The sequence below is a fragment of the Loxodonta africana genome, chromosome 2, assembly GCF_030014295.1.
Source record: "Loxodonta africana isolate mLoxAfr1 chromosome 2, mLoxAfr1.hap2, whole genome shotgun sequence".
Classification (NCBI taxonomy): Eukaryota; Metazoa; Chordata; class Mammalia; order Proboscidea; family Elephantidae; genus Loxodonta; species Loxodonta africana.
This window is the reverse complement of record NC_087343.1, coordinates 85,590,187-85,606,202: the sequence shown is the minus strand read 5'-3', so window position 1 is coordinate 85,606,202 and position 16,016 is coordinate 85,590,187. Positions and strand designations below refer to the sequence as shown.

The 16,016-nt window shown below is 37.3% G+C and overlaps 1 protein-coding gene across 3 annotated transcripts in view; it reads right to left on the bottom strand.

Annotated features, from left to right (window-relative positions):
• Window positions 1-16,016, bottom strand: part of MSH3 (mutS homolog 3) — a 223,320-nt gene that overhangs the window by 84,466 nt on the left and 122,838 nt on the right. For all 3 annotated transcript variants that reach the window (XM_023545593.2, XM_064273635.1, XM_003407981.4), the window contains exons 13-15: window positions 14,008-14,140; window positions 8,540-8,727; window positions 7,634-7,802 (exon numbers count right to left, since the gene is read on the bottom strand). In XM_023545593.2, the coding sequence (XP_023401361.1) occupies window positions 7,634-7,802; window positions 8,540-8,727; window positions 14,008-14,140 (490 nt within the window). The remainder of the gene's footprint in view (window positions 1-7,633; window positions 7,803-8,539; window positions 8,728-14,007; window positions 14,141-16,016) is intronic.

Below are 16,016 nucleotides of genomic sequence, written 5' to 3'. Positions count from 1 at the left end.
GGAAGACAGGCCTGGAGACCTGCTTCCGAAAGGTCACAGTCTTGGAAACTCTATGGAGTAGTTCTACTAGGTACACATGGGGTCACCATGAGTCAGAATTGAATCAATGACAACTAACAACAATGATGAATCAGGTAATAAGATTAAATTTCTAAACATATACAATTTCAAATTATTCTATTAATAGATTTTACAACAGTTTGAGATTTGGTCCCTCCCCTATTCTGAATTGGAGATTGTAATAGTTTTTATCCAAGAAGGCCGAGTCCTCTGAGGCTCATAAAGAAAACATTCACTTCCCCAACTATTAAGAGAGGAAAATAATTCTTTGATGTTGAGTCGATTCTGACTCATAGCGACCCTATAGGACACAGAACTGCTCCACAGGGTTTCCAAAGAGCAGCTGGTGAATTCAAACTGTTGACTTTTTGGTTAGCAGACAAGCTCTTAACCACTGCACCATCAGGGCTCTGAGAGGAAGACTGCTCTTCCCATATGAGTGTTTTCTTTACGTTTTCCTTTATATGAACCGTATATTTATAGATGCAAATTTATTCTGCAAGCAAGTCTTTCTGAAGTCAGCCAGGAAGCAAGTGAGGTCAAGTTCTTCTATCACATTTTTCACTTTAGCATTTGTTCTACATCATCTTTTCTTTATGTACTCTCATTTCTGTATTATTACAATGAAATTCAATGTTTTATTTGAACAAATTAAAAAAAAAAATCTTGTTTTGCATAGCATGGAACCCAGAAGCTCTGTGACTGCCACTAATTTTGAGTTGGTTACAGGAACTTTTTTTTACATTTATCAACTTTATAACATTTCAGGCATTTATGATATGTATTTTTAATAGCATCACCCTGGCTCATGAGTTTGCTTTTCCATTAATAGAAGCACTGTAGCTTTTATATTAATTATAATAGGAATTAATGTTTAATTTTACACATTTTCAGCCATAACAAAAATTTGGAACCAATGATGTCCTCTTGTATATACAGGAATTCATACACTTTCAATTCACATTTTCACAAATTCAAGGAATTCATACATTAAGAGCAATGAGTCTAAAAAAGTCCCCTTTGGCTACAAAAAGTAACTGAAGAACCCAAACCCAAACCAAGCAAGCCCATTGCCGTCGAGTAGATTCAGACTCACAGCAACCCTACAGGATGGAGTAGAACTGCCCCATAGGGCTTCCAAGGCTGCAAATCTTTACGGGAGCAGACTGCCACATCTTTCTCCCATGGAGTGGCTGGCGGGTTCAAACCGATGAGCTTTCAGTTAGCAGCCAAGCGCTTTAACCACTGTGCCACCATCACCCACAAAATAAATGTCATTAATAGGAAAGTAAAACCATTTTAAAGCTTTGCTTTAAAAATTCTACCTAAATGCTATTTTAAAATGTTCTATGAGATGACATATTGGCATTTTTATAAAATAACTCTGAGAAGAGCTGTGTCAAAGGCAAACAGAGGAATTCATGAACACACTGGATCACTGGATATTTAAGAAGGACATGCCCAGAATCATCAATCACTGACACAGAGCTCGCCAGTGGTTAACTGTCTAAGGGATGAAGGCAGTTTAGAGAAGATGCCAATAAAACTGCTTCCATGTGGTTGCTGGGCCCTGGGCTCGGCTGGCTGACTTACTGAACAGATCTATTCTCACACTGCAGCATGGCAGCCCTGGTTCAAATCTGTGCCTCATACACATTACAAATAGCTGCTGATTACAGTTCCTTGGAGCACCTGGGGAAGAGTTTGGACCATAACTGTTAAATTTGTAAATACCAAGGGTCTACTCTAGGGACCACAACACTCAAGTAAATCACCACATATAGGGCCAATAAAAACCAAAACACCAAACTCATTGCCGTTGAGTCAATTCCGACTCCATCCCATGTGTTAGAGAGTAGAACTGCTTCATAGGGCTTTCTTGGCTGCAGTCTTTACAAAAACAGATTGCCAGGCTTTTCTCTCACAGCATCCCTGGGCGGATTCGAACTACCAATCTTAAAGATAATAGTCAAGTGCAAACTATGTAGGACAGAACATAGAGTGTCAGGGAAGCCAGTGTGGACTCCTGCTTGTTAAACCCCTGGGGATATGTCCCCAGGCAGAGGCTGGTCCTGTAAGTCCTCTTTCATCTTTCAGTGGTCCTTAGGTTTCTGGCCTGTGTTCCTACTCTGAGGTATCATTAACTAGATGCTTTTTTCCCCCCAGTGGTGCAGTGGTTAAGCGCTTGGCTGGTAACCACAATGTCAGCAGTTGGAACCCACCAGCTGTTCTGTGGGAGAAAGATGTGGCAATCTGCTTCCATAAAGATTTCAGCCTTGTAAACAATACCGGGGCAGCTCTACTCTGCCCTACAGGGTGCCTATGAGTCAGACTCAAATTGATGGCAATAGGTTTGGCTTTTTTTGGTTTACATTAACTATAGAATAGGATTTTTTCTCTCAAGCTATTCCCTTTATCACACATTCTCAGAATCAACATACAGTCCTTCTGTTTAAGGAGTGTATTGCTAATGAAAAGAAAGCAAAGTGAAATTGGAAGTTAGCATGTATTTACAAAAATCTTGGAAAGTTCTCACAACAGTGTTCCCTGTTCTGTAGTTCCTGACTTTGTCTCATAGGCACTGATGTGAGAAGTTTGCCTTGATTTGCTCCAGCAATTTCCCATATTCTTCTCTTGGGACCCAATTCTGTCTTGTTACATGTCAGATACTGTTAGTCAAACTACAGCCTGTGGTATCTTTAAGTTGGCAACCTTGCTGGGTTTGCTTAAATTCCTGACTCATTCCAGAGACTGATTTCTGCAGCACCACATTTAATACATTCCTACTCCCTTCTCCTTTTCTCTCTCTCTTAAGAATTTTCAAATATTTTCTATTTAGAAGATTTAACAGAAAACGCTCTCCACATTTTAAACATACGAAACAGATACTTGAATTTGCTCCATGCTGTGAATACATTTTCTTCTAAAGAATTTTCCCCCAACTTTTCTTTGCTTTTTCTAAGAATAATAAAATTTATTAATACTGCCCCAAATTTAAAGTCTCTCCATCCATTCCATATTTGATTCCAGGTTAGGAGACTGTCCACAGAAGCAGTGTCCTACAAAAAAAAACTGGGCAAGTTTCTGCTTTCATTCATTTCTTATAAACCAATACTGTGAGAGTCAAAAACAATAAGGTAGCATATATTTACTTACTATTTATTCTAATGAGAATATTAAAAACTGGGAACATGTGAAAAATGAATGTTGTAAAAACACTGGTCGACAGTCTGGCACATTAAATTCGTCCATTTTTAGTAATAACAGTAAGATTCATGGCCCATGTTGGGCTGCTATAATCATCTTTTTAAAAATCATATTGCAAAAGTCATACACACAGAAATAAAATTTCAGACAAAAGAGAATGGTATAAAATAAGAAGCAAAATAGTTTTCCTCCCTGCTTCCCTCACTTCTCAGAGGTAATCATATTTGATGGCTTCTGTTCTTAGTCTTTTAAGTATCTCTAAATAATTTTTGGACATCTTTATTACAATTTTTTAAACAGATAAAATTTTATTATAACAATGCTGAGTACTGAGGATTCACTTAGTCTTTGAATGAACAGAATCAATAATTCTCAGAACACTTCATTAAAGTAATTCTAACTTTCTAGAGCCATGGAGGCTGGATGAACCCCTGAAACTACTGCTCTGAGATGATCTTTATACCTGACACCAAAAATACCCCCTGAAGTCTTCTTAGAACCAAATAATAATTTAGCTTAACTAGTGAAAAAAAGTCTGCCTTGAGCATTATACTCTCATAAGATCTATCTCTATCTGGAAAAAGCGGTCAACAGCAACCCAAAAGATCAGATAGGAACCTTAGCAGTTGAGTTTATGCTAATGGGGGAGGAACAACTCAGAAAAGGAGGGTGAAAATGGATGTACAAGTCAAAGAATGTAATCACTGTCACTGAATTGTACATGTAGAAACTGTTAAATTGATGTATGTTCTCTGTGTATATTCTTAATAACAACAAAATAAATTAAAAAAAGAAAAAAAAAGTAACTCTGTATTAGAGTCCTTGACAGAGCAGGAGAAAAGTGATGCAGTACTCAAATTCAGGTAAAAAGGCCAGACTTAACGGTCTGACTGAGACTAGGGGGACCCCAGAAGACATGGCCCCCAGGTTCTCTATTAATCTAGAATGGAGACCATTCCTGAAGCCAACTCTTCAGACCAAGATTAGACTGGACTGAAAAACCTAAAATACTACCTATGAGGAGTGTGCTTGTTAGTTCAAGTAGATACATGAGACGAAATGGGCAGCTCCTGTCCAGAGGCAGGATGGGAAAGCAGAAAGGGATAGGAGCTGGTTAAACAGACAAGGGAATCCCAGGGTGGAAAGGGGGAGTATGCTGTCACATTGTGGGGATTGCAACTAGGGTCACATAACAATGTGTGTATAAATTTTGGTATGAGAAACTAACTTCAGCTGTAAACTTTTACCTAAAGCACAATAAAAAAAAAGGTAACTGTAGTAATATGCTATTAAAAGTCAAGAAAAGGTTGCTAAAAACCAGTAAGAATCTATTCTACTCTTAATATCTAAGAATCATCTTGCTTCCAACTCATCCTCTTAACCTAGGAAGGATAAGAGGAAGAGTAACATGATTTCTCTTCCTCCCTAATTATCTGTGACCCGATTACTCAATCTCCACGCTCTGCTTTTTCTCAAACACAAATATCACACTGATAATAAGTAACCAATCTACTGTCTCTTATGAATTCCAGGTCATTTTCTGTCATTTTTACTTTAAAATTGCTAATTTAATACAGGACTGTGTTATGAGATTTAAGCCTTATCTTAACTTGAATAGTACAGGATCTAAAGTACCGAGCCCACACCTCCACGGTCACCCAGCATGTAAGTGGCAGAACTGGCATTTTTACACTTAGCTTTTCCCGCTGTAAAACCAAATAGCAACGTTTCTACTACATATATTTTACTACATAGAAACCCCGATGGTGTAGTGGTTAAGTGCTATGGCTGTTAACCAAGAGGCTGGCAGTTCGAATCCCACAGGCATTCCTTGGAAACTCTATGGGGCAGTTCTACTCTGTCCTATACGGTCACTGTAAGTTGGAATTGACTCCACAGCAGTGGTTTGGTTTGTTGTTTTTTTTTTTTTTTAATCTTTTACTATTGTTGTAAAAGCACTTTTGATCATCTGATGGCCAAAAAATAGCCAGAATAGTGACCGTATGGTCACCTTTTGCTTTGCAAGCTCATGACTGGATGGTGAAACTAAGAGATAACATTAAATATTTGATGTTTGCCCGTTCAGAAAATAAACAAATGTAAATATTGCCAAATCATTTTTCTTTTGTGTAGAGTTGCCTGTGTATAACATCTTAATAAGTTTAGCCCTGAAGGCCGGCTAACATTAACAATAATTAAATTTATTCAGTGGCATAAGATTAATAAACACTTTTAATAAAGACTGCCATTTACTATAGAATTTCTTATCTCAAATAACCATATAAACAACAACCTTTTGGGTAAATGTAAAAAGTCAACATTGATACTAAAATTATAATTTGGAATTAAGCTTTTCTCAATTAGAAAAATAGCTATTTCTTAAAAATGTGAGTAAAATGTTCATCCTAAAGAAATTATTCACCAAGGCCCTAATTTACTATTTTAATAAAGTAGAATTTCTCAAATTCCTTCAGTTGAGTTCTGTGTATTTTATTTAAGATGTTGAGGTAGCATGTCAAAAGACTCAGAATAGAACCAAAAGGTATAGCCAGATATAAATCACATATGAACAGAATACTTCTTTTTCTCATCCTCATACAGATAGTATCACTCAGATATTAATATCAAAATTTAAACAAAAGTACACATTCTAAGCAGCACCCTAATCTTATGAAATAGTCATTAAATCTAAGCTTTCACTATAGGTGTTTTGTTTTTAACAGCTCTACACCTGACCTCAGTAGTTCACGTGTAGTGCAAACAGCTAAAGCACCTGGCTGCCGGCCAAAACACTGGAGGTTCGAGTCTACCCAGAGGCACCTCAGAAGAAAGGCCTATAATCTACATCCAAAAAATCAGCCATTGAAAACCCTATGGAGCACATTTCTACTCTGACACACAGGGAGGGTACCCATGAGTCTGATTCAACTTGACAGCAACTGGTTAACATCTGACTTCAAAAGGAAGATCAGCCATTTAATCACTGTGTGATTGTAGTGAAGTGAGTTCTTTTACATGGCCTTGTGCCTTAGTTCTTTAGAAAAACCACCAGAGATTTTTCCACTAAACCTTGAGAAGTTATCTTTGCCCTAGTTTTCTACCCTAGAGGATTTGTTACTTTTTTTCAGGTTGACTGACATTTCCTGGATAAGCTGTAAACAACTTGGTTTGATACTTTTTGTCTGGTCCTGGGCTGCAGCCTGCCCTGTGACTGGCATGCACCTTGCGGGGACTGGTCAATAGACTAAGCAAATAAGGTGAGTTGTAGCCCAGCCACACCTACTATGCAAATGAAGCCTCAGTGGCCTACCAAGAGGGTCAGTTCATGGTCCTGGTGGGAGGGCCATGCCTTGAAATTTATAAGGAGTTTGTGTACATACACAGCCAACCCCACAGAGGTTTGTCAGACAGAAAAAGCCAAGAAGAGAACCAGAAGGACGAAAGCAGAAAGAAGAAGCAGAGAGAGTGATAAGGCAAGGAACCTCCTACAAGAACTGTTAACACTGGTCAAGAGCTGTAACGCTGAAGACAGTGAGAGGCCTGGAAAGGGCACAGCAATAGGGCCAGCACAATAGGCCCAGAAGGGGTCCAGTGGCAGAGCTGGTAGCCACAGGTGTCAGAACTGGTAAGAAGGTTGGAGGGTGGAGGTATATCCAACCTCTATCTCATAGGGATCTGCCTTGGGCTAACCTTGATTAGCTTTAACCTCCCTGAAGTCAGATAGGTTTTGACATTGCTATTAACTACCACTCTTACCATCATTTTACAGTGATATAATCAACTTAAGGTGGTTGCTTTTTATATCATTTCATCATCTGCAAGGCCAAGGATCAAAAACTAACTTCTCTCTCTTAGATTTAGAGTAAATGAATTCTATAAGTTATTATTCACCATAGTCAAGGTTTTCTATAATACAATTTCAATAACCAAAAAACCAAACCCAGTGCCGTTGAGTCGATTCCAATTCATAGCGACCCTACAGGACAGAGTAGAACTGCCCCATAGAGTTTCCAAGGAGCACCTGGCAGATCTGAACTGCCGACCCTTTGGTTAGCAGCTGCAGCACTTAACCACTAGGCCACCAGGGTTTCCAATAAAAAAAAAAAAAATTTTTTTTTTCTCTCCAATAGATAACACTAAAACACGTGATGTTGCTGCATGATTTTACCAAGACAGTAACGTAGATTACAAAACATACACTGTTATCAAAATAATTCTTAACAAACGAAGGTATTACAACATATTTCCAAGGAATGAAAACAGAAAATTTTAAAAATGATACTTATTCTCATATTTTTATTTACATTTAAAATTGCTTTTCTATTTGAGGAAAACTAAGGCAAGGCAAAAACTTATCTGACATTACCTCCTGTCCTGATACTGTCACATATTGTGCAGAAGGATTTTTTAGTATTCTTCGTATTTCTTGCAGATGTATTTGGATTTTGTTAGTAATTTCCTGAATTTCTTCCTTCCTCTTTTTTATTAAAGGGAAATTAGAAAGGTCTTTGAATAATTCAGTTTTATCTCCAATTCTAAAAAATGAAAAAAAATGCAAATACATGTATTGAAGCATATTAATTAGGCAAGTTACCAATTACTTTCTGTAGCAGGATGAAAGAGCTGGAAGTCAGAAAAGTGGGGTTCGGGTTCCAGTTCTTCCACTACCTACGGGTAAATCTCCTATCTACTCTGAGGATAGACAACGTGGCGCTACTGTCATTCTTATCTTGCAAGTTCAATGACTGCCATGGTGAAACCAAGAGATATAAATAAGCACTTGTTGTTTGCTGATTTAGAGAACAAACGCAAATGTAAATACTGTGAAAAGATTTTTCTTTTATATAAAGCTGTTTATGGGATGAAATATGAAATGACTGCCTCTCAACGGATAACTTTGCTTCTGCATATTCTAAATATAAGGCATCCATCCCCAGATAGTTAGCAAATGAGGACAAGACGTGATATGACACCATGTTTGGGTTAATTAGCTGCTACTTGGCTTTGCTTTAGGCTTTATCTTATGACCAGTGATACCTACGGAAGTAATACATCTGTTCTAGATGGTGAACTGCCTAAATCTTAGAAGCAAAGTGTTACTTCCAGCTGGAATACAGAACACTGAGACCTTCAGTGTCCAATCAAGATTCTAATTTCTTTTGTGCACATGCAACTTCCACTGTTACTTCTAGTGAAGTTTAAGAATCTACACAGCTAACGTGTAAGGTCACATTCACTGTCGGAAAGGAAGAAGTGAGGGTCTGCTACTTACTTGGCAGCATGTTCATTAAGTATCTTTAGATAATGCTCCACTGGGCTGAGAAGTTCGGGAATTTCTAAAATAAATGTCTGGAGCAATTGTGACTGAATGTGAGAATTAGCAGCAGGTATTAATGATTGAAATTCCAACATCAAGTGATACAGAGTCTTGACAATCAAGAAGAACTCTTGGGTAGAGCACTGAAAATAGAAACATTTTTTACCTAAATAGCATAAAATATGTTAAAAAAAAAAAAACCCAAAAATTAGCTGTCTTTTACAAGTTAGAATCAGAAGTTTTAATTTATTTTAGAAATTAGTTAATTAAAGTATTGGCGATACTCGCCTTCTAAATATTAAATCAACAGTTTAAACACTGTATAAAATTAATGTTTTAAAAAGCTATAAAGAAAATTATTTGAGCCAGGTTTAGAAAAACCAACAATACTATATTCATCATTACTTTTTTAAGATGCACTGACCATATAGCAAGAAATACAGTAAATAATATCAAAATATGAAGGACAATTCTGGGGGAAATATCTACAAGACACAGGAGAGATAAAAGGTAAAATTCTCCCAAATATAAATGAGCTCTTAAAAATCGACAAGATGAATAATCCAAAGGAATAATGGCGAAATTAATGAATATACAGATCATAGAAAGAACATGTTCAAAAAGCACATTGATTAACCTCACACATAATTGAAGACAAGCACTTTGGAACTACAAGATCACATGTTTTTTACTTCTCAGAATGTCAGAGGCTTAAAAGCTTGATAATTACCATGTCGCTCAGGGTGTAGAGAAAAAGACCCTTTCCTATACTATTAGGAGAGGTGTAATCGTCTTGAAGAGATTGGCATATTTGTAATAAAAGAATGATTATGTCTCTGACTCAGCAATTCCTCTTTTAGGAATTTGTTTAAAAAATATACTTGAACAAGTAGGGGGAAAAAGTGTATACCTGGATATTTATAGTAGCATTGTTTGTAACAGTATTTAAAAAGATAATAAGAAGCAAATATCCAGCAATTGGGATCTTATTAGGAAAGACTCATACAATGTAACAGTATGAAACAGTTTTAAAAAATATGACATAGGTACATATTGAACTGGAACACCATAATTTCAACATATATTAAATATTGTTGTTGTTGGCTGCCATCGCCTTGGTCCCTGATTTATGGCAACCCTGTGTGTTGGAGGGCAGAACTACTCCACAGGGTTTTCTGGGGTATCGTCTTTACGGGAACAGTTCACCAGGACTTTCTTCTGCAGGGCCACTGAGTGGGTTAGAACCGCAAATCTTTATACACATATACATACATAAATACATATATTTATCTAGTTCTATATTAAAACCATACTTGTGATTCTTTAGATGACATGCATTAAGATGTTTGCAAGTATATAAATAAAAATATTAAAAAATTTATGGAATTGCACATATGTAAGTTACTCTAGTTACCTTTGGGTAGTGGATATAAGGATGGTAGAGGAAGACTTCTTACTCTTTATTTTACACCCTTGTATGCAATTAAAATTTTTAACATGAACATGAATTATTTTTACATTGGAGCTTCTGGTAAGGAGGGTAGGCTGAAGCATGAATCTAATTTCATTCCATCTTGAAACTACAGTTAAGAGGTTGTTTAAGAAAGCATAAAGCCATAAGAATAACCAGGAGAGAAGACAACAAACAACATCTTAAAGCTAAAAGTAAATGGACAAGTGCTGACTTAGAAGGCTTAAGGTATCTGAATCTTAAGCTGGCAGTGAGGAAAACTGATACCCAACTTGATTTACCAAGAATCCTAAAAGACTCAGGAACTGGCAGCACAAATTGCTTCTGGAAGTAGAAGTTGGCAGGGAGAGGATTGGTTTAAAACAATTTAAGAAGTGATTAAATTCCTCAATTCCTATTCATTTCCAAACCACTGGGCAATCACCACTCCCCCACTCTACATAAGACTAGTTTTATCCTCTGGAGAAGGTAAGACAGAGGGTTTCTGGGCCAACACCACGCACAGTGAAGGATAAAGGCAACTCCAAAAGCAGGTAGATTAAAGAAATAGTTGCAAAATGTATGCTAAGATTCCCCATTTGCCCCCACATAGTTCCTTGAATGCTGATAGCCAGTCAAGAGGCTGAGTCTTTTGGGTATCTCACAAGTCCAAGAGGAAAATTCTAAAGCTACTACACAGCAGGATTTCTCCCAATAAATGGCCTGGTTAGTTCACTCTATAGTCACTTCATATTTTACAAGCCACATTCAACTGGGTACATGTTCCTATGAGCACTTTCGTCTCTCACTCCTATAAAAATGAGCACACATCTAAGAAAAAATGCTACCATGAAGCATAAAGACCATACAATCAACAAACTTGGAAAGAATAGAGACAATACAGATAGAAGAAAACATCTAAAAATCAATTATAAATTTCTTCAGTGAAATAGATGATACTGTAATCATGAAACCAAAATTGGACGCTATAAAAAAAAAAAAAGGAAAATTCAGAAAACAACAACAAAAATTCTTGGAAACTAAGACCATGATGGCAGAAGTGAAAAATTCAATAGAAGAGGTAGAAGATAAAGATGATGAAATCTCTCAGAAAGTAAAGCGAAAAGATTGAAAATTCAATACAGAAGAAAGGTAGATAACCAGTCAAGGAGATTCATTCAATCAATTCGAGTAACAGAAGCTGCAAAAAGAAAGAAAATTACTAAAGCAATAATTCAGGATTCAAGTTGCCAGATTAAAAGAACCCGATACAATGGACGAAAATAGAACCAAATCAAGGCAAATCACCATGAAATTTCAGAACACTCAGAACTGAGAGAAAATTCTCCAATTTTCAGGGGAGGGGTTATGAAGAGAGAAAAGAAAAAAGAAAAGTTATACAAAGAATTAGGAATCAGAGTGGCTTCGGACTGCTCAACAGTAATAGTAGAAGCTGGAAAACAATGGGGTAAGTAAGACCTCTGAAGTTTTACTATCAAAAGGAATTATTTTTAAAATACCAGGGTCAGCCCACTTGGGATCCTCTATTATCATCATAAAAATACACATTTGTTATATTTCATGCACTTTCAACACATGCATATGACCTAGGCTTACCACTTTCACAATATCCAAATAGAGTATTCCTTAACCATTTTAGGAAGTTCACATCATTGGCACAGTCTGTACCCAAAACATCACTCATACAGTTGCAGTTTATTTAGAGTAAGCTAATATTAAAGAACAGACACGTGTCTGATGGTGTATTCCAAGAGCCAGCTAACTAATCTATAAAAAGTTGATTTAAAACATTTAGCATTCCTAAAGTTGGTTTTTAAGCACATTCTTGGGCCAACATTAAAAGTCACAAGGAACAGCTTCTGAGTTAGTCCTAAGTCCCTTTAGGAAAGACAAAAAGTCACTCTTGCTCTGCATATTGGAAACTTTTAAAATGAATTAGATTCTGGCTTTTCCCAAAGTTCTGATACTTTTGTAAATACACAAACCTTATGAAGTGTACACATCAAAATAAAGTTTAGAGAGAGGCAGCGGAGCATAAGAAAACCACAGCTGCATGGAACGAGACTACCATCTTGATGTCATGGACAGTCTGACTCAGCTCTTTTGAGGAGGACTTGAAAAAAATTTCAGCTTTGCTCTTATTTTCTCTGGAATAAAACAAAAATTACTGACATCTGTCAGTGAATTCTTTCAAGTACTGAAGGCAAGGTGCATGGAGATCCATTGCTTGATGAAGGATAATATACACTGATTGTCAGTCACTGGGCTAAGAATACAATATAACAAATGGTTTCACATCAACTCTGTAACCTTAAAAACTGACAAGCATAAAACTTTTGACTACAGCGCAGCTTCTGCAATCACCAGCTAAATAATGGTACAATAGGCTCCACTGATCCCATAAGGAAGTCACGCATTTTCCCCCTACAGACTAGTATTCCCAATTCTGGCTTGTACTTTGTTTTCGAATTTAGCTGACACATATTGAACAATTACATAAGTCCTCTTAGGCACTGTTAAGTATTCTCAAAGGCAGTACTTATTGTTCTAGTAAAACTTTGTGGGGAGAAAAGAAGGCCAAAAAAAAAAAAAAAGTAAACACTAATAAAAAAAAATTGGTCACAACTAAAATCTGGGTATGAAGAATTTTTCTACACTAAAATTATTAAATTGGCAGGGATTTACATTTGGGCAAAACATACCATTTGCTTATGAAAAATGATAACCAGGAAAAAAAAATACAATCAAAACAACTACATTCAAAATGGTATGTCCAAAAGATACATCCACTAGTAACTTCATGGAAGTGGCAGTCAAGGACCCTGGGTTTAATACTAATAGTTCTAACACTTACTAGCACTTTACTAACTCTATCTCAGCATTGCTTCCCATTAGTTAAGAAGGTGGTAAACATAGTATCTTGTCAATCTCATAGAGTTTCTATAGGGAACAAAGGGTATAATGTATGTGAGTGACTTCTGCAAAAGGTAAAACACTATAAAAAGTTTATTAACAATTATTATAAACATTGTTAACTGATAATTTTTTTAGGCATATTTTGAAGATCAATTATTTCCCTAAGTGTGGAAAACCCCTCTTGTCACTCTTATTACAGAAAGTCTAAAGTTTAATGATGAAAATCAAAAGGATGCTTTTTACCCACCTGCAACATCCATACACGTTTGCATATTAATACCACCACAAATATCATACCAGTAGATTTTTTCTTTGGTTAAGTCAAATAAGGAGTTGTTCTGAGATCAAAAGAAACAAAGCATCTCTCTTCTAAGGCAGCAAGTCTAAGCAACTTTGCTTTTTTGCTGAGGGTCTGTACTTAGTGGATGAAACATGAGACTATCTTGTATTACACTAGAAAACCAAAAAACCAAACCCAGTGCTGTTGAGTTGATTCCGACTCATAGTGACCCTATAGGACAGAGCAGAACTGCCCCATAGAGTTTCTAAGGAGCACCTGGGAGATCTGACTTGCTGACCCTTTAGTTAGCAACCATAGCACTTAACCACTACGCCACCAGGGTTTCCGTATTACAGTAGAAGGACCTATAATACATATGGCCATAGGTTAGTATGGAAACCCTGGTGGTGTAGTGGTTAAGTGCTATGGCTGCTAACAAAAAGGTCAGCAGTTCAGATCCACCAGGTGCTCCTTGGAAACTCTGTGGGGCAGTTCTACTCTGTTCTATAGCTTCGCTATGAGCCAGAATTGACTCAATGGCAATGGGTTATAGGTTAGTATAAGTGAGCAAACTTTACTTTTTACAATGGAAAAACTGTAATGACCTTAATTTGTGCAATTAAAATTCCTGAGGATTCAGCAAAACTTAATAATAATAATAAAAATAATGCTGTGACAAGTTTCCTTTTAACATCCTATAGTCTCATGCTGAGGGATATTACCAGCTTTAACAGATACGATTTCTATCACACTTACTTTCTTGTGATAAATGCTACAGAGCCCTCTCTCTATGTCTGGCAATTTACGTAGATGATTTTCTATTTGACCAAACACAGTAGATTCTGAATGAAGAACTTCAGATACAGCATCAAGCCGTGTGTTTATTTCCCTGTGAGAAGAGAGTAACAGCAATTATTAGATATGTTAGGAATTCGGAATATAGACATTTCCCAATCTAATGCTTAAGACTGTAATGTAGCCACTTAGAAAAAGAAAAAGGAGACTTGTTTTCCATATTTCCTGCTCCTTCCTTATAATCATTTGAATCAGAGAGCTGGTACTGTACAAGGAAAGTCATTAGGAAAGTTTGGTAGAGACTGGCTAGCTGCTCATCAGGTTTCCCCTTCCTCCCGGGGAAACAGATAGACTTCATTTCCCAGTCTCCCCTACAGACAGATGTGGTCATGTACCTGAGTTCTAGCCAATGATATGTGGCCAGGAGTGATATGGCCAGCCACTTCCAGGCCTAAGCTTCCTGTTTGATCTTTCACATTCTCTCTTTCCCCTTTGGCCAGCTGATGCTCAGGACGATCTTGTGAGCCATATCATGTCACACCTTGTCACCCACATTAGCCTGGGTCCATGAGTAGAGGAGAAAATTCTCCATGCCCATATCCACTAGTGACTAGACTTTACATTAGCAAGAAATTAACTTCTATGGTATTTAAACCACTGAGGTTCAGGGTTTATTTGCTACAACAGCTTGCTTTACCTTGGCTAATATAATAGGTTTCTAATGAGCAAATAAATTTTCTACTCTGAAGGATCAGCTCAGTCAAAAAATATTCAGTTAACCAACTGCTTCCATAGAAGATTTGGTGGTTGTGGCGGTGGTGGGGATTGAACTGCAAATCAACTGTTTGACTGAAATGGGGTTAGGAACACTGAGCCTAATCAAAGACTGCGACTAGGAATAGAAAGGGAAAAGAGGTGCATAGAATATGACATGAGAAGACATAAGAGATCAGGGTTGCAGGATTTTATTAATGGCTACAATTGGGAAGACATGGTGGGGTTCTGTCAATTTAAAATGGAAGCCTGACTGGCTAAATGTATCCTAAATGAGGCCCACATTAGATATAATGGCCATATGTTATATTAGACTGAGACAAGGAAACATGCCTGGTGGAGAGGAGGCCCTGAATAAATATTATTTTGACTGAACGAATGAATAAACAAGCCAAGTGAATGAAAGAAATGAAGTGGTATTTTGGGGGAAAGGGAAACATCAGTCACTGAACACACATCTGTGTATCAAAGTTCTATTGATATCACACACGTTTGTTTGAACAGAAAACTCACATCAGGGTCCTGCTTAGACAACTGTTAAATATGAGTACTTTACAATGAATTGAGTGATTTTTACTTCATTATCCTTGTAACAGCCTTGTGAGGCAATGTCTTTTCACAATATAGTCACTATGCTAACTTCCAGTCTCGTTTTTTGTTCCATTTTTCTGTGGCTCACACCCTCCTATGCAGAACAGGCATTTATTTGGTTTTAGCATGACACAGTAAAGCAAGCAAGAACTTTGTAGACACATAGACTACCTCCTCCATTCTTAGCAGGGTGGCCTCTTGAATCCATCCACTTCTCTCCATTTCTATGGCCACCACCTTAGTTTACATCAAAATTATTTTCTCTCAAACACTACCAAAACAGCCTCCTAACTTTCCTCCCCACATCCAATTCTGTCTCTTTTTCCAATCCATTCCCCACACTGCAGCCCTTGTGGTCTTCCTAAAACCCAAGTCAGCTCCTGTTGAATCTGCTCACCAATGACTTGCTATTAACTTTAGGTTCAAATCCAGAATCCTCAGTTGACCTGCAGCAACTGATGCCTGCTTAACTCGTGAGTCTCGCCTCAGTTGACCTGTCACTCTCTTCTCCCACTCTAAGTTCCAAGTCAGAGTGAACTTTTACCAGTATCTTGGCCAATCCATGTCCTCTGACATCAGGGCTTTTACACTGCTGCCCACTCTGC